At 47.0% G+C, this 19,655-nt stretch overlaps 1 protein-coding gene across 1 annotated transcript in view; it reads right to left on the bottom strand.

Moving 5' to 3' along the window:
* The window catches only part of SETD1B (SET domain containing 1B, histone lysine methyltransferase), a 55,118-nt gene that overhangs the window by 18,131 nt on the left and 17,332 nt on the right, over window positions 1–19,655 (bottom strand). The window contains exon 7 of the mRNA XM_082325140.1: window positions 4,446–5,216. Within this exon, the coding sequence (XP_082181266.1) occupies window positions 4,446–5,216 (771 nt within the window). The remainder of the gene's footprint in view (window positions 1–4,445; window positions 5,217–19,655) is intronic.

The raw sequence follows: 19,655 nt of genomic DNA, 5'->3' as shown, positions 1-19,655 counted from the left end.
GGTCTGGTCACAGCTGCGTGAGAAATAGAGCTGCACATATACCTCTTACAAATAACTCAAGCATGCTTTAGGCAAGTTAGCCTAACACTGTGTTATCTACCTTCATTTGCTAACCCACGTAACTGAAAGCAACTTCAGACCTTCTAGTTGGGAAGACTTTTCTTCTTTTTAGTGTAAGGCACAGTATAATCAGGCAAAAATCGCACCCACCCCCTGCCCCATGTTCACTTAGCAACCACAGCCCAAGTCCAGAAAAACTGTCAGAAGACTCCAGTCCTGGGAAACAGGAAAATCAAGATATTTAGGTGAAACACCTAAGGGTCTGCAAAACTTGGTAACTAGGCACGCAGCCTCATCTCTGCTCAGCCACGACAAACCCCTTTTCGCCAGAGCTGAGGTGTGAAGGAAAAGCGGGAATTCAAACCTCCGCAGCTGTGGAGAGGCAGATGAGCAGGGGAAAGCGTCACGCACGGTGGCATGCCACGCTCTTCTTGAGCAAAGGGCACCGGAGGTAACGTTCACTCCCATCAGCCAGCGGCATAACACCGTCTAAAGATTGGTTTCTCTTACAGACATTAACAGAGCTAATTTGCCGAAGCTGGCTGTAATCACCAAAGAGGAAGCGTAAGCTCAGCTCTCCTGCTAATAAGGGACAAGACTAATGGGAATATCAAGCAGAGAATCCAGGCAGCAGCACTCCGTGGCCAGGGATGGCTGGTTATTCCTGGCACTCTGCTTAACGCATCTTACTCAGCCTTTCAAACCTACACCCATCACTAGATTCGGGAACAGGGAAGAGTTTTCTGCTAGCTCAGGTGGACAAAGTCCATGATATGTGCTGCCTTCTCTAGCAACATGCTCCTTAGCAGCTTTCACCCCATACATTTTCCATCCCGCCTGACCTAGGACACCAGCTTTACCCTTGAGCTTTCCCACCTTGTACCTATGGCACGATACTTCTTGGCAGTCAATCAGCTGCCCAAGTCGACTCCTTTGATGGAATATAGCAGCCAAAAAACAGAGAGAAAAGAGAGAAACTGAGGCACAGGTGTCAAGTGTGTTGCCTTCTAAGGTTCAGGGGCTGCCAGCAGCATTGTGTACATGATATTTGCTGTCCTACTAAACTTGACCATTGTCGGTCAGTCAGGGGAAAAAAGAAACCTACGAGGCTTCCTGCTTTTATACTTGCGTAAGGTCAGGGAGACAGCGGACCCGCAAAGCCTCTGACCAAAGAGGGACACAACTACTGTAGCACTTGGCATACGGTGGAGCTCATGCGCTTCCAAGATGAGCTTTGATCTCCCCTGTGAAATAACAGGAGGGCTGCTGCAGCTGATGGTCCAAGGATAGGAGATATTAAAAGATATTATCTCTCCCTACAAATCTGCCTCCTTTATTTCTAAAGAAAAAGAGATGTAAACAAGCACATATGCTGTCTTATTTATACTTCCAAACCTCTGAAAATAATAGAGTTTCTTTCACTACTGTCAATCAGTACAGAAAAATATGAGGAGCTCCAATTAAAACCGTTAGGAGGGAGGAAATGGGGATGCAGGGCCTGTTTTGGAGGGTCATTTCAGCTCAAACAGTGCCTGGAGGTCTTGGTCTACTCTAGAAAAACCAGTGTGATGGCAAAGTACGTGGGACACTGACATCCAGCTGCCACCAAGGAGCCCAGATGGCCCATCCTCACGTGTGCAAAAAGACAACAGCAATAGGAAGGTACAGTTTAAGCTGAATACTCGTATTTTGTTTTCCTTTGGCAAAAGCAGGCAGCTTATGACTGAGAAGGAATCCTGTCCTGCACCAATGTCAGGGGGTGCCCAGGCCTAGCAGAAAGGAGGCTCTGAATTCTGTGTGATTTTTCTGCACGCAACAGTAACACATGGCCTGGCAGAAACTTCTCCAGGCGGTGCCCTGAAGCAGCAATGGTTCTGGCATTTCTGTTCCTGGACAGAAAGCACAAGTGTTTTTCCATGCAGCAATTTCATATTTTCAATTAGACTGCTCACATCCAACATAACCTGTGGCAAGGACTGGGGCAAGCTGCTGCAGTACAGTCAGCTTCCCTTCCCAAAGTGGGTTGCAAATTCCAGGTGAGGGAGGAACATGCTAAATCCAACCATAGTTCAGGATATAAAAGAGCCCAAGCAGCCGCTGAAGACCTGCCTCGACTTGCTTCTGCTACTTCACTGTGGATGTCTGGTTTAAAACAATTTCTTGGGTACTGCAGTTGCTGCTTTTGCAAGTGCTGGCTGGATCTGTTTCTCTCACTGCCCTGGAAACTCAGGGGCCTTCTCCAAAATTGTCAGCACACGCTCACTGGTAGGAGGCAGAAGCTCTGAGCATTAGTCAGGAGGAGAGGGACCGGATTTCTCGCCGCACGTCACGCCAGCCAGCTCTAAGCCAGAGCAAATTACACTGTCATAAAACAGCTGTTAAGCAGCAGCACTACCAATCTCTCTGGAAGGCCAAGGAGCTCTCCCAGGCGCTAGAGTTAACATGCAACTGGCTTACAAAAGCAGGTGGTGACGATATTGCTCTGAAAACTGGCATCTGAAACAGAAGATGTAGCTGCAGGTTGTGGTGTTGGGGTTTTTTTTGGTGTTTTGGGTTTGGCTTTTTTGGTTGGTTTTGTTTTGGGTTTTTTTTTTTTACAATAACTCACTGTAATAGTAATTTTGAGGTTTGCATGAACCTTTCTATAGTGTTCGCTTTTCTTTAGTAGAGAGAAATTCACCACATATTAGATCACAGAGCTGCTTGCTGGCCGAGGTACACTTTAAATTGGCTGAGAAAGGATCTGACGACTCATGCAAAGCTTTTTTCTTAACTAATCCCTGGAACTCCTTGTGTATTTGGCCAATGTTCAGCTTTTGAGTTAATTGCTGTTGCATACATGCACTGGAGAGGCAGGCAGAGTGTGGAGAACTGGAAATACCCACAGATCTCATCACACAAAGTGGGGAACACAAAATAGTGGCTTGGTTGTTTCAAACACTCCTGTTGCATCTGACTTTAGTTTTTTGTAGCTAAAGTTAGCTTCCTCTTAGATGCGAGAAGCCCTTGCACATTTGTCTCCTGATCTTGGGGTCATTTCCTCCTGCAAACCCCTTCCTGGAGGCAGCAGTGCCACAGACCATCAGGGAAAAAAAAAAAAAAAAAAAATCAGCTAAACTTCAAATTTCAGGTCCTGGAACTACTGCACTGAGAGGGAAAAGGGAAAGGAGACTGGGGAGGGGAAGTGAATAACCTTGGGCATTTGGGGTGTAAGGCACTTTGGGGCGTTCTTGACAGCCTTCCCGAAAGGAGCACAGTGGAGAGGACCTTCCCATGTGTACGTGCTCTGTCTGTAGGAGCAGCTAGCCTTGTCCTATAACTACTGCTCATCGGACTTCAGCTTTAATAGGAGCGTGCAAGCCCCACCTGGCAGGAAAAGTCTGCAAACACGCACCACGGGGCTGCAGTGACACTCAGGAGGTCACCTAGTCTGTGACCCTGCCTTGGGGCAGCAGCAGCTGCAGCAATGCCTTTCCTCAGAGACGCCTGTGTAAGGACATTACAGCCCTCCAAAACACAGTCGGAGGGCAGATCCCTCCTGGATCATGCCCCAGCATGACCGGTGCATCCTGCTGAGACAAGCGGAGCAGCCATGCAGGCTGGCTTGGGCAACGCGCTGCCAAAGATGAACGTGCTGTCCGAGACCCTCACAAGGCATGAGCTCCGCTTAGTTCCTCGCACAGAAAGGGCTGCCCTGAGGTGGCCCCAAAGCTGGAGCGGATGAGAAAGAAGAGATCCACCCCAAAGCAGAGGGATGACACTGAGAACTAAACACTTCTTCTTCAGGCCCACATTCGAATCAGCGGGACGGTGTGAGGCAGCGCAGCAGTTCACTCCTAGGTGAGCACTTATGGCTCCACACATGTTCAGAGATAACTCTGCACAGGGTACCTTCATCAATGACTAGAAAGGACTAAAATTCCCAGCCCATGTTTGTTCTGATGGCAAAACAGCATGAAATGCCTGCATGTACGGAGTGACATCATGGAACTAAGCCAGGTTTAATACCCAGGTGCTAACTTGTCCCAAGGCAGGTGCCTGCAGGGATGGAGCACCTTCCAGATATTTGCGGGCTGAGGTCTGCTGCTCCCAGGACACACTCTTGCCACCTGCCTCAGCATGAAGACCAGCCCCATGTGGAGGCACGTGAGGGACAGGGACATGCATGCCTCCCATTTAATTTCAGCAGCCTCAGGCAATGTGGTTTCTCACAGCAAAGCTATTCCACGGCTTTATTTTTTGCTTCTGTTTTGGTTACCATAAAATTTTAGGGTTGTGGGGTTTTTTTTTAAAGTCAGTTCCAGATCCCTGCTTACCCATGCCCTGGCCACAAGCACTATAAACAGCTCTCCCTGGGACCCAGCACAGAGTATGTGAAAGCCTACCTTTGCCAGACGTTCCTTCTTGTCCCACCAGTCATCAAATGCCCGAAACGCTACCACTTCAACCATCTTTCGGTTCAGGTCCCTTTTCATGATAGCCTTTAGTTCCTTCACTATGACCAGGAGGACTCCATCCACAGTGGCTTTGTGGGGATCTTCCTTCTTCGGCTCATAACCCGGTGGTGGAACCGAGGGGTCAAACTTGGGCAGTGGTGGCCACTGCTGTCCACGACCAAGAGCTGCTCCCATCGAGAAAGGGCGGTAGGGCGGAAGATTCACAAACTGCATCCGGCCCGTCATGAAAGGTGGATACTGGTACGTGTTTTGTGCCTGCATCATGCGGCTCAGCATCTGAGTTTGCATCTGGAAGGACATTGGCATGCCACCCCACTGGTTGCCCAAGACACTTATCATATCCACTTGCATGACAGGGAACATGCCAGGATGGAACGGAGGAAGTGGAGGCAAAATATGAGGCGGAGGGACCCCAGGGGGGGCAGGGAGCGGAGGCGGGGGGACGGTGACGGCAGGGTGAGTGGGTGGAGGTGGCGGAGGTAGCGGCGGAGGCATCGGGAAGCCTGGCTGTGGAGGCGGCGGAGGAGGAAGAGGAGGGAATCCCGGTGGTGGCATGGGGGGAATCGATGGGGCCATCACAGCTGTGTTGCTGACGGAGGAGTTCACCACAATGGTTTTGGCACATTCTGCACTGGTGATGGGCGCAGGATTGGTCTCGTCGTCAGAGATTTCCATGTCCTCCCCTGAAGAATGCTGACCCTGCGACAAAAGAGAGAGAGAAAAGGTGAGGAGCACATTCCTTTTACATTGAATACCGCAGCACTGGGTGCTTCAAACAAAAGCTAAGTTTAACACACGTTTTAATTGGGAATGGAGAAAAGCAAGCGATGCTCTGAAGAGACAGGGCCCACTGAGCAGCTGGTGCCTATTGAAGCTTTTCTCTTCCATGTCAGACCTCAGGAAGCAGAGAAGTAAAAGCTTTCTAAAAGAGCAGCAGTACCAACTGAACAAAAACCTCAGCTTCTATGGAATAGGAGGAATTGCTCCCGTGCTCGGCGAAATACACACAATCCAAATGTCTTTCACTGCAAAATACATTATCTGTTATTTGCATCTGACAGGTGCATTACACCATGAGTTTTGATTCCTTAGTTTTCACCATGTACAAAAATTAGTCTGTTTTTTAATTATAATCCCTGGTTCATTTCCTGTAAACTCTTAACCTCTCACTGTGGGAAGACAATACTTCCACATGGTTGCTGCTACTAAAAGTTGTCTTGACTAGATCACAGCAATTCACATGGAAAAAAATAACCCCAAATCTGCTTAAATTGCCTTTAAACATCAGATTCATAAATGCTGGGATTCAGACATAGCATATATCATGTTCTTAGGCAAAATGAATACTTTACTAGCCACAAGAAATACAGTTACATAAAATGCTAAAACAATGTCCCACCTCCACTGTCAAAGGGATGGAAACTGGATTAAAACAGAGGGTGCCTGCTTGCTCTGCAGTCTCAAAGCTGCCTGATTAGGTACAACAAACAAGCCTCACGAGCTAGCTCTATCCTCAATAGCAAATGGTCACACCTGCACGCTATGTCCTACAGTCACTTCAGTCCTGAAGGTGTCTCCAGCACAAAGAAACCACGGGTATGACGGTCACATCCCTTAGCTATTGTTAAAACAAATCCTGATAAGAAATACAGCAACCAAATATTGCTGGAAGACACATCCAACACACTGACGAGGAAACACACTGATCTAGGAAACGCAAATGGAGTTGACCTTTTACTAGTGGGATGTCAGCAAAGACAGGACAGTGTCCCAACAACCTTCTCCAAAACTATTTCTCCCATTCTTCCTTTTTTTCCGGCCAAAATCATCAAACCTCACCACTCTTGTGACAGCAAACACCCCTCAGCTATTTTCAGGATTGAAAAGCAGAAGCACTCATCACGACCTTCTCTCCTAGGCTCTCTACAGGCATGACCAGCCTGCCTCCTTCCAATGACTTACCACGCACTTCCTTCCTCAAAACAGCTTCACACAAAAAAGCCAGACAAGCAGTTTGCATGTTGCCACCAGCTGATCTAAATAAAGAGCATCCCCATGTTCACCAGCACAGAGCAGAGCACAGCAGTGATGCCCCACCTCGCCCGGAGCTCTCCTGCCTGCCCTGGATGCTGCGGGCTCTAGCCCGGCTGAGGCAGTAAGGGAGCACGATCAAGTGGTCTTTAAGTGCCTCTCTGTGTCTCTATACTGGCAAGAGTTTTGGAACCTGCTGGCTGTTTTCAGCCAAATTTGACTGAAGATCCCAAAGATGTTTATTTCTTCCACGTTTTGTGCCAGCAGGTGCCTCTTCTGTCTGCTCTCCTTACGAGTCTCCCCAGTCTGAAAGAAAAGAGCAATAAAGCTCAGCCCTTATCAGACAGTGGAGACCTGCGCTGGGGAGAGCTGCTGGGAAGCAGGCTTTGTTGGCAGTTCTCATCCTGAAGCTGCTGTGATTTGATTTTTAACCTGTGAATTTTGCACAGGGGCAAGGGAACAAAAGCAAGAGCAGCTGAGTTGACAACTCTGCTATGAACTGTAGCTATATGAAGCTGAGCAACCACAACTATCCAAATCAAACCAAATGCTTCACGTTTTATCAAAGGTCATCTCTGCTACAGCAGCTACCACCAGAGAGCAGGCTGAGCACAACGCTTGCAACAGCAGCTTTGCAAATCCTCCTGTCCTAGCACCTCCCCTCGCCCTGGCTTCCCCGCATTCTTCTGCTGCAGCATGAACCCACCAGCTCACGGACCGCATGGGTCACCCCCAAAAAGCCACTCACAGTTTTAGTGGTCTGAAAATGCCCAACCCCTCAGCTCAACAAGGAGACCACCATTTACCCCTGCAGAAGGGCTGAAAGCACGAGCCTGGCAAACCCTGCAGCGAGTGCTATTGATCCCCTGCTAGCATGAACGGAGATGAGACTCTCCCATAGTCGCCGAGTTGCTTTAGTGCATCTGTACGTGCAGGGAGGTACTCCGATGGCTGTTTTGTAAACCCTAAAATGAACAGTTAAAAAAAGGAGAAGTAGAAATAATAACCCATTACACTTGAGTCTTTCCAAAGCCAAATTGTATCATCTCCTCCTTGAGCTCTCCACATCTGGCGAACATTTCTAAGTGGGTCTCACACCCTGCATCCTCCCAGCTGCTCTACTGCAGTCATATCCCACATCGAGGATGCTGGGGATTGAAAGGACGTTCTGCAGTTTCAACTACCGCAGCTCCAGTGAAAGGGGCAAAGGAAGAGCAAAGATGAGGGCTGTGGCAGGTGTAAACAAGTTTCCTGCAAAACAGACCCTGTTTTTCCGTAAGCAAACACAAAAGGCACTGTTAAAAGCACTGGCTCCAATTGCAAAAGCTGGATGATGCTAAGGGTCAGCGTTGGATAGGAAGCCAGGAGGGTTCAGGCTACAGACAAAATTAGCTTCATATTCGCATTCATCTCATCTGATGGGGTATGGAGGAAAGTCACCCCACAAAGCCCCAGTGGAGCACCAGCACCAAACAGTGCCACGGGAAGCTCCAAGCCACAAATTCTCCTGGATCCCCAGTCCCTCCTGCAGGATCCTGCACCTTCCCCGTGCCACCCAACACCAGCCTGAGTCACCGCTCAACATCAGTCTCTGCTGAGCACACACCAGCAGTCCCAAAGAGCCTGCCCGAGCCAACGCGTCCTCCCTTCCTGGAGCACCACCAGTGCAGAGCAGCCCATCTCAGCCGGTCCTGCCGTAGGAGACCCACGTGCTCATCTGCCCATCACCCAGACCCCACTCCTATCCGCACCAGCCCTTTACTCAGTCTCAGTACTAAAGAATCCTGCCTGATAAATGAGGTTGGTTTTCCCTTTTGAAGGAAATATCAGATAGAAAAAGCCGATCCTGAAATTGCAGAGAGGTGGCAGGACGAGTCAGACTCCAAGTTGTAGTGCACAGCAGCTTTCTTCATTCATACATGCGTTTATTTTTACTTAAGCTGAAATGAGAATTGCTAAAGCAATAACTAGCATTTTTGGAAGACTGAAAGATTGTTTGTTTTTTCGGTTCTTTTGGTCCTCGGATGGTTCTGCAGGGAGCAACAACAGACTCCCTGCTTCCTAAAATGCTGGGCTGACAACTCACCTGCACTTGCACAGTGAACACAGTCTGTGCTCCAGTTTTATCCCAAGCAAGATGGAAAGAGAAAGAGATTAAGCATCAAGGAGAAACAGATCTAAAAGGCGGGGGTGGGAGGGAAGAATACACAAGGTTAGGAAAGAGGTCAAAACAAAAGAGGATCATCTACAAGGAAGTCTTTAAAGAAAGTTAAGAGGAATGAATATTTAAAGCGGATGAGCAGTTACACGGAAGTTGTATCTAAGGGGGAAAAACATGGGTGCCAACTGAGTGAGAGACATCAAGGTACAGAAGGAAAAACCAAGGGGAGATATAGAAAGATCTTTCATTATATGAATTTCTTTTCATTAACCTGTCTGATCCTGGATTTACTGTGGTTGCTACCAAATACCTCTAAGGGTAGAGCTGAAAAGTAGCTACGCTGTCCTCCCAAACAAACCGCCTTCTAGCTGGCCTCCCTCTTCCCTCTCACGAGGGGAAAAAAGTGAGCTGATATGTGGCATACGTACTGCTATGAGGATGTCATGGCCATCACTGTCAAAAAACTGTGTCAATCCGTCCTGGAGTTCACCTGCACATTTCTGAGGGCATCTGGTACAATGCCTCCAAAAAACCTCCCTTCAGCCCACTGAGAGAAAAGCCATTTCCAACTAAATTAATTTCTGTTGCCATCTTTACTTTGCATTAATTAAGAGTTAGCAAAACAGGTATTTAATTATACGCATGACACATTTTACCACAGGTGTTTTAATGATGCAAATTTGTTGGGAGAGATTCATGTCAGTGTAACTGGTTATAAATGGCCTCATTCATTGTTCACCCAAAATGCTAACTGCCGCCTTTAATATCGGTACAGTGCGTTTTAGCACAGGCAGAGCCTTGAGTTAAGTGAAGGGAACATCCTGAGATCTCACTCCTGGATCAGCCTGAATAGTGACGGGGCAGAGAGCCACTGAATGCAGGGTATCGGTCTTACCTCAGAGCAATACCCAGCATTTAGCAAGCAAATGTTCATACCTGCGGAAAAAAGAAACTACATCCTAATATTTGCATGCAGAACTGGCAGTTTCCAGATGTGAAGAGGCTGTTCTCTCCCCGAACCAGAGGAGCACTGACACTGCGGCAGCGGTTGGGAGCTTCATCGTACGTGCCATTCGGTACCTTTCCTATGGGCAGAGGAACTTCACATGCTTTCATTTCCTTTTAAAAAGGCCATCTGATAAAGAATTTACTCAGAATTTCAGAATGCATTTTGAATACCGTCAGCTCAGAGTTAATTTCATTTAAATATTCTGCTGGGTACCAAGTTACTTATATTTGATATAGGGAACCTGTATCTTTGAACATAGCAACTACTCTTGACATAGCCTGGCTGATCTCTGGTGCATCAGAATAATGAAATAGAGGATCAATGGCATTCAGCACAATGTGAGGTCATTAGCTTTAATGGAGAGAAGCATCCCATGCTTGCAAGAAATAGCAAAACTTTAAGCCTGCTGCAACTTGCTCTCACAGAAACCAAACAGAACAAAAAAATTCACTCCCTAAAACTTGGAAAACTCCATATTTAAATACTGACAATCTTTGCCATTTAAAACGCTAAGAAGAAGCTTTTCAATAAAGCTAGAACTAAAATCAGAAGTGGCTCTTGGGCAAAATGTTTTCATAACCTGGTCAACCAGTCATCACTTGGTTTTGGATTAAGTCCACTCAAGCATCTAAAAAATTCACCCTTTATCCTTACGAAGAACTGGGGAAAGAAAAACCTCCAGAGGTGACGGGGAAAGGACAACAGACCGAACAAGGCTGCACAGCAAGTCGCTGACGGACTCCAGAACGGACTCCGGGTGCCTCCGACAGCCGACTCCCCAGCTCTGGCTGCCTCCCCGCGCCGAGCTCACGCCGTGCTCCTCGCTGCTCACGCTCTGCCTTTGACAAGGGAAGCGTCCCTAGTGCGATATGCTGCAATCCCAGGGTGGAAATAGCCCATGTTCTCTGACACACAACTCTCTCTTCCCAGACTCCTTCAGCAGAGCACATTAAAGAGAACAAGACATTTCGTACCTGCCACGTTTCTTACAACATCGTCCAGAACAAAAGGGAAGCCGGAGGATGCAAACCAGCCACCTGTAACTCTTCCTCAAAGACACAATTTCAATGAAAAACTCCTTCAAGCCCGTTCAAGTTTGGCCCAGAGAATCCCACCATTCACTTCGCTAAGAGTGAAATACCTCTTGCTGCATACTGGAGCACAGTGAGGGCTTCAGAGAGTATTGCTTTGTTCATTTTTAATCTGCTTTTAGCTAGAGAAGAGCTTGCAGGTTCCACACGTTCTTGGCAAAGCACGTAAAGAGGAGCTGTGTCTCCGAACTGCCCTCTTTGCTTACTGGGAGTGCAACACCCGGGCACGATGACATGGCAGAGGGACCGTGCTAAGCATTCACACCTCATGGTGTCAGGCGTGAACAAGGCAGACTCGGTACCGTATTTACAATAGGTACAAATATTTTTTACTTTGCTAACTATAATTATAGCTCTGCCTCTGAAGGAACACACACAAGGGTGGTACTTCGCTGGTGTTGCAGAAGTGGAACACGGGAGGGCAGAGCTACCCAAGATGATCTGTCAGCAGTTTAGCTACAGCAGCAAAAAAACACAGAGCAAACCGCTGCCTGCACCCTGTTCAGAGAACTGTGCCATCACCAGCGCCCGTGGTGGCTCACGTCGGCCAGCATACCACCACTGCAGCCTGGATCTACACTGAAGGTTGTTTACTGCCTCCTCCCCGGACGCCCTGGGTTGGTTAGTCACGTCTTTCAACCTCCTTTGGGCACCTAAGAGAGCACCCGTCCTCCTGCTGCTGTCAGAGCATGCGATTACAATCACAGCAGCTTTTAATTGGGACAAAAACAGCTTTCAGGTGTATTTGCACTATAATAAAATGCCCAGCTCAGGAACAGGCAAATGGCAAGATTAACACATTATAGATCAGTGATTATAAATATCTTCAGCAATATGTATTTCTATCTCAAGAACAGAAGATTGCAAGATTTTTATATAGCTATATATTTATACAGCACTTTGCAGATCTAACTCACAGGCAAAGGTTGCAAATGAAGCAGAGCAGAACACAGACAGATCAGGGCTATGGACTCATCACCATGTCCTACAAAAAACAGGCACCAAAAAGGCCGCAACAGAGCAGGGATTTCTTGCAGGAGGAGAGAAGTTACTTGGGTGTTTTGGTTTCTTTATTATTGCTTGCAAAAGTATCTCTCACTACTTGAAAAAAGAGAATTCAAGCTCTATGAGATGACAATATCCTACCTGACACATACACTGTCTTGGCTCAGCTTGTGTTTTGGTCTGGTATGTATTTGCAGCGCTTCTTTGGCACAGACTATCCTCCCCACACCTACAGGGCTGCGCAACGAGTAAAACAAGTGACAATAATATTCAAGTGCTCATTGTAAACAAACAGCACTGTAAACACCAGCCTAACTTATGCCACTTTCTTTTTTTCTTCTAATGCCAAGAGGGAACTTTAAGATGATACCTCAAACCACAGAAGGATAGAGGGAGAATTCCTCAGAAGTCCCCGTCGGTCCCAGAACAGGGGGACGGGGGTGAGGAAAAGCCACCGCAGTGCTTGTTTGTGTCTCACAATGTGCTGCCTCAGGTGCTGTCCCTAATTAGACTGTCCTGCACATGGGGAGATGCCACAAGTTGGGATTTGGAAGCATGCGAAGAAGGAGCTCACCTGGGCTTTCAGTGCACGGCAGGAGGGGCTCTCAAGGAGGGAAAGCACATGAAGCGAATGCTTACAAAGGGAAAACATCTCCTCACTCACTTCCAGTGTTTCCTGACACTAGAAACATAAGTAAATAGACTTGTGTTTTAAGGACAGCGAGAGAGCTGGAAGGCTGCCCACTGGTCCATGCCATCATTAGAAAATCTAGTGAATTAAGATCATAAAATGAGCTAAAATGACAGACGTGCCAAAGAGAGGATCCCAGACTCATGCAAATCTGCACCACCGGTCTCCTGCAGGCCGTCGGATGATGGCTCAAGCATCTGAGATGGGCTTCAACACTTCGAGGCACCTTTTCAGACTCCCGAGGGGATTATCCTCTGCCTTCTCCCCACAGCGCAGCGAAATAACATCCATGCCTCCAAGGAAAGGAATGGAGCAGTAGCTTAAGTCAGTATTTCCCAAAGCAAAGCCCAAGGACTACTGATGTGACACAGGGCATGAAACAGTGGTCCACAAAAATAAACGAAAAATAGGAGAAAAGAAATGCAACAATCAAACATGAGGGATTAATTCTATTTTTACTTGACTGTAAATAGAAGCTCCAGTGGCTGTAGAAGCTGCATGGATTCTTTTTTCCAAAAGATGAGATGGATCCTGGAGGAAGAAACACCCATTTATGCAGCCTCTAAGCATCTCCATGATGTTAAAAACTTCTTTTATCTAACAAGAGATCGAGGGAAGGACAGACAACTCTACGTGAAGCAAAGAGGACAGAGATGGGAAGCAAATGCAGTGTGATTAGTGGTCCAGATTTGCCTCGGCAGAAAGCCTAAAGAGATGAATTGGCAAAGAGGGCAATAACTTGCCGAAGCGTTTGCTCTGTTGAGTGCGTTACCTTCCAGAAAAGGGGTTGTTTAATTCAGGTCTTTCTCCCTTCAATAAGGGAAAGGAGACTCTGAACTGCAACCTTCACAGCATATGATGTGGTTATATCATTCCTGTTGGCAAGATCACCGAAGAAGGGATATTTGGAGAAGTCAGGCATTGCCCCTGGGCTTCCAGCGTGCACAAGAGACTCTCCAGTGTCTGCAGGGACAGCTCTAGGCAGAATGCAGGTTAACGTAACATCCTTTGGGTCCACATTCACCAACACTGAGACTGGAAGCTTCCAGACCCCCTGACTGCACGGATTTGAGCCAAGATAAGCGTGATCATACAACTAGGCAGATCACAAAATACAGTGACAGTACAAGACGGGGAGTCACTGGCCCCCAGCCCGAGATCAAGGACGCCTGGGCAGCCCGTGCATGCCCCGATGTGAAGCTTGCCTGGACAGTCGCCCCTTCTGCATTATATGAACAAATCCGAACTGGCAGGGCGAATGTGTGCCAATTCAGGGGCTGCGTCATGCAGCCATAGTGTTTTTCATCACATATGAAACACCCTAAAATTGGATTTACCATCTCATGGAACCATGGCCTTTTCCCTCAAGTCTTAAGTAGATCTTATTAAGGGGAAAAAAAGGTTTCTTTATGGGGGGGAGGAGGAGGTAGGGAAAAGGAAAGAGCAAAAGAGAGAGGGGTGTTAACATTGGGGAGCCATGTAACAAGGCAGGCTCTTTCCACAGCAATGGTTGTTCTGGTTTCCCTATTTTAGATGGGGGGAAGGGATAGCTGAAGAGCTATTTGCAATCTAACTTCAAAGGCTTTAGTCGGCTGGGAAGCTAAGTCATGCATAAAAGGATGGTAGAGTGGCAAGAAAATACCCCCTACAGATAAATTAGTCAGGGAATGTTCTCTGCTTCTCCCAAAGACTTTCATACAGCCAGACTGGCTTTACCCAGGTAAAGCCCTTTTTAGACACCAGGTTCAGTGATGCAGAGTCCTGGGAACAAACCTGCCAAATCCAACAGATGAACTAAACAGTCTCTCTGAAAAAGAGAAAGGCAGCGGTAGGCATGCAATAGGCTTCTCTGTCATTTTCTGCCATCTCAGCTATTACCAGTAGATTTTATTCTAAGGTTTGTCCACACACAGAAGATGCAGCGTTTGAGGCAGCATCTCCCTCTCTAAAGATGCAAAGAAAAGCAAGGAATTTAGCAGAAATCACATGGTATACGGAGAACTCATTTTCCAAATGATTCTGAAATGCTCCGTTTTGTTCCTCACACTGGTGTGCGGAAATGCACCCACATTTCTAGAGAACAGAAGGTACTTTACAATCAAAGGTAAAAGGAATTGGGAGTCCGCCTATAAGTTAAAAAAAGGAAAGGTGCAATAACTGCATGTGTAGAGTACACAGGTACCTTACAGTTCAGTGCCAGGCAGGAGTTCACATGCCATCCCCTGAACTTACCCTCATACTTAAACCTTAGGTCAAATGGAGCCATGAATTCAAATCTTGCTACCAAGAGGGCAATAAGAAAGCAGGCAAGCTTGGCAAACAGTCTAGCTTCCCAGCTGATACCAGCCTACTGATGAATAGGTTGTACACATCCTGTATTTAAACAAGTTCTAATCAGCAGAACTAGGCCAGTTTGATATTCTTCCTCTTTTACGTACTACTACTATACCCTCGAGTATCTGAAATCACGTGGCTATTACAGTTATGGCAGCATTTTCAGTGCTCTGCTCAGTGCTCTTTGCATTTTCAGTGTTAATAGCAACAGCAGTTTCATTTGCAAGACCTGGACGTCCGCAATGCAACCTGTGCAATGTTGAGTCTCCTCAGAAGGGAGGGCAGAAACCAAGGAACCGAGGTCTTGAAGAACAATGGGCAAAAGAAAAAAAAAAAAGAAAAGAAAAAAAAAAAAAGAGGAGCTTTTGTTAGATCATTCATCAATACCATCTTTTAATGCTCTTCTGCTCGCTGCCGTCTGCTCTCAGACCTAGGTGCCATTAAGTATATCCCGAGGCAGCAGTTCAGACACTTGCCTTCCTTCTCAAGAGGCATCCCAAATGATGAGCCTGGCTTCTCCCTCTGCTCTCCAAGAGCTGGAGCTAGTCTTGCCCTGAATTTCTAGGGTGCAGTCCTGATCTGTTAACGTGGCTGGGAAGCAAAGAGGCCCAACTGTTTTTGGCACCTGCAAGAAAACCCAGGAGCCTGAATCCACAGCTGATGGAGGTAGCCCAGAACAGCCCTTTCCAAACAAGTACAGCCTTTACTCTCCAAAAATTGTGGAACAAGCAAGGGGAAGGAGTTAAAGGCCTGATTTTTATGTGAACCTTTCCCCTTCCTGAACACTTTTGCTGAGATTTCATGAACCCCTCTACTGCTGGCCTGGGAGGTCACACAGACTTAGCACTACTCTCCTCCCAGCAGCTCTCTTCTCACCCAGTACTGACTATTTGAGAAGAAATAAAAGCATGAAAGAGGGAATGTACTGTTAATAAAGTCTTTAGGACCTTGTTATCATCTTGACCGCGGTCAGTGGGAACACAGTATGGTTTCAAATAAGAAAACTTGCGGCCTTCTGTTCTGGAGATAGCCACTGCCATCATCCGAAGACAGGACAAACAGGACGTCTGCTGTGCTTCTGAAATTCCCAACAAAACTGCTGCAGACAAGACCGTTCAGCCAGTCCACCTGATCTTGACAAAAAGCACTTAAAACTACTTTGGATGAAGCCCCCACGGCAGGCGGTACAAGCGCTCCAGGCCTGCTGGAACGTCGCAGCAGAGAACGACCCTGGGGAACGAGAGGCTCACGAGACAAAAACTCTCTAACTTGCTGTGGCCAGGCTGCGAGCCCTTTGCAGCAGTGACCACAAATGATGACTGGCACCCTTAATGAACTTAGCAGGCTCCACTCATTTTCTGAGCATTACAACACAAGCTACCAAGTCTTTCCCAGCAAAGTGCCGTAGACGCGTTAAAACCCAGCTAGATGGCAGGAGATGCTTCACTCCAAGGAGCCTATTTCAAGCAGCTAAAGAGACTGAGTAGAGATGTTCTTCCTCAAAAGTAAGGGTGAGGCCAGCAAGAAACAGTTCCCCTTTGGTAACATTTCTCTTCTCTTACGGCTCTTCCCTCTGGAGGCATCTTGAATTTTTCACTGTTCTATTTCCTGCTTAGATTTTCCTTCTCTTGCTGTACTGATTTAACTAAGTGCAGTCAGAGAGGAGAGAATCAAGCACATCAGCTGAGGTACATAACATATTAATTAGAACATTAAAAATCTTCCTCATCCTAAAACAAAGCCTAAAGCAATATCCAGCCAGAAATAACTTCAAGTTGTCCCTCTCCAAAACCTGCTCAGTGAGGGAAAGGCAACTTTTTCCCCATACCACTCCTCTTGGGTGACGGAAACATAACTCTTGTGGCTGCCAACTTTTGACTGATCCCTTAACAAAAATAATCTCTGTGCAGGACATGACATTTCTCATGGCCTTCTAGAAGATACCAAATTTTTACTATTAAACTATCCGCGCTATATGCAAAATAAATTGTGTAACCGCAACCGTTCTAAATTACCAGAGTGGAAATACCCCACAGCTGGGCTGCATTCCCACCACCATTTGTGCAGACATAAAATATTCAAAAAAGAGACAAGAGGTGAAGTATGCTCATTTCCTCACCTGTCCCCTAATTAGCAAGTAGGAGGTTTAAAACAAACACATGGGAACACTTTTCACCTAGAGCAAAATTCAGCTGTGCACCTCACTGCCACAGGATACTGCAAAGACTCAGAAGTGCAGATGGATAAATGGATTAGATGTTTGTGGAAGATGGGTCCACCAGCAACTACTGAACAAGACCACATCCTAATCTGCTGGTCATGAGTAGCAGAGGGACCCCGGGGGAGCACCACCTCATACAGCCCTGCTGCTGATGGGGTTTTTGCATGACACGAACTGCTCTGACCTCCCACTGAAGATCCTTCAGTTACCTAGAGGAAATAACCCCAACAACACAGACAACCAAGGAAAGGTAAAGACGTGCCTTTTCCTTGCTTACTCACAGCAAGTCCAAAGTCTCCTTTCTGTTCTCTCTTGTAGCAAAGCCATAATCAAGCTCCACCACAGATGACCGCTCCAGAGGAAGGGCTGCGTGCACACGTGCAGAGCTGTTCAGCAGCAGCCAGTGCCAGGCGACCCATGCTCTGCTCCTCAGACCGACCACCCCAGCCCTCAGGCTCTTTCAGGCCTCACCATGTGGTGACATTTATTTTACTCACTTCTTTAATATTTGCTTTAAAGAGCTTTGCTAAAATGATCAAGATGAGTGCAAAGCCCTGCAGAAGCACAAGGTAGTACAGCATCTCTACAGCCTATACTTGAGCAGACCTATCTAAACCACTGTCAATCACACAGCTCTTATTTTTATTTTTTAAAGCAGCTTTCCCATTAGATTGCTTCATTAGTTTGAAGTTACATATGAACTCTTGCAAAGGCAGGTTACTCATTTAAAGAGCTATGTGAAACAGTTGTGAGAAAAGCACAAAAACAGCCGAACACGGCTCTGTGCTCATGCACTCCATGCACTGCTCACCGATTCAGGTGACCTGCTGGAAGGCACAGGCATCTTTTTTTTTTTTTCCCCCCCAGCAGTTGTGCAGGAACAGCTGGCTCGGTGGTTTGCACATACTAGTTTTTTTACTTAGGATGGTTTAGCCTCAGCACCTTTTGAAGCACCAGAGCTGCATGGTACTTCTTGTACCACACAGCATAATCAGCACATCTCACTTACTAGATGTGATACTAACGTCGTGCCTCACTAGAACAGAGTTACACTGTGCAATACTCTTGATACCAAAGCTAAAATAATGAAAACACTGCAAAAACTAGGTCATAACAAGGGTCCAACATTCATCCTTCTTACAACTCAGTTTGTACATCTAGTCCTAACACAATCTCCATCCCAGTTCAGAAGTCTAGAGAGTACTATGAGCTGACCTTCTGATTTTTTTTTAAAGGCATGGTACTATCTAAAGCTCAGGGTTTTTTTCAGCTTGGACACTGAAAGCAGATCCACACAAACCTTTTCAGAGCAAAGACGGAGGCCATGTGGAAGCTACACCTACTGCACAATGGTTGACTCCCCAAAAACCAGTGCAAACCCACCTGTGCAGTCCCTTGTGTCTGCCTTGTCTGCTTCCCCCATCTCCATAACCCCACAGCGATACACAGCCAGCTGAGCCGGGCTGCAAAAGCCGCCCAGGGTCCCCACAAAGGGCCGTGCACCTGCAGCAGCCATGCCAAAAGGCACTTCCCTGACTGCAGCCTTGTGCCACAGCCCTTTCGTGGCACGTGCATCCCAGCAACGAGCCAAGACAAAGTCATGCAAGATTTCCTCAAGCTGAAGCCTGAGCATCCAACCCAGCAGGGATCAGAGCTTACTTCTGGTGTCCTGCAGGCAGGCTGGATGCTCCCTGCGTGATGCCAGCTCCCGGGGAATTTAAAAGCAATCCCAACATCAGGCCTCCATCAGGGCTCTGCTGGGGCCGGGCGGCCCTTCACCACCAAACCCTCACCACCTTCCTGCCTGCTTCTCACTGACCTGGAATACGCCTCAGGTTTGCAAAACCATCTGCTGTTACCACTTTTCTGGTGTAATTTGGGAGATACGTCCCACCTGTCATTGTATTAACAAGCAATAAATTCATTGAGATTCCCTTGTCAAAACACATCCTTTTGCACACATCTCCATGGCATATATTCAACCAGTAGATTGCCCTTTATGTTTTACTGTAATTTGAATAATTTTATGCAGTACTAAGGATTTTCATATTTTCCAAGTAATTTTTTTCCTGGACAATACCAAAATGCTTGTAGCACCATGATAACAGTTGCTCACATTTATCTGCATCCTTCAAAGACAATATTTCAATTATCTGCACTGAAAACTCCCAGCCACATCTGCTAACCAAAATGCCACGTTTGGCAACTGCTTAGCAACCAGGACTGGATTGGGAAACTGTCCCCAGAGCGATGCGCCAACATTAAACCAGCTCCTGCTTCCACCCAATAACACTGCTATCACCTGAAGTATATATATACATATATATATATACACACATTTTGTTTTGCCTGGGACACACAAGGCACCAGAAATAACAAGCTCCTTTGGGAGAAGGGAAACCTGGAAAGAAGCCGCCTACTTCAGCGATCCCTCCCCAGGTTCCAGAGGGAACGTCTCCCTGACGTGTGCAACGCATGTTAATCCTGTACAGCAGGAGGAGGACACACCACTTGGACATCAGCACAAAACTACACTGCTCACTGTGAAACACAGCTCTTTTTGGGAAAAAAAAAAAATGGATATAAGAAAGTGAC

The sequence above is a fragment of the Platalea leucorodia genome (assembly GCF_965183815.1).
Source record: "Platalea leucorodia genome assembly, chromosome: 12".
Classification (NCBI taxonomy): Eukaryota; Metazoa; Chordata; class Aves; order Pelecaniformes; family Threskiornithidae; genus Platalea; species Platalea leucorodia.
The sequence above is the reverse complement of the archived record's forward strand: the minus strand, read 5'-3'. Positions and strand labels throughout refer to the sequence as shown.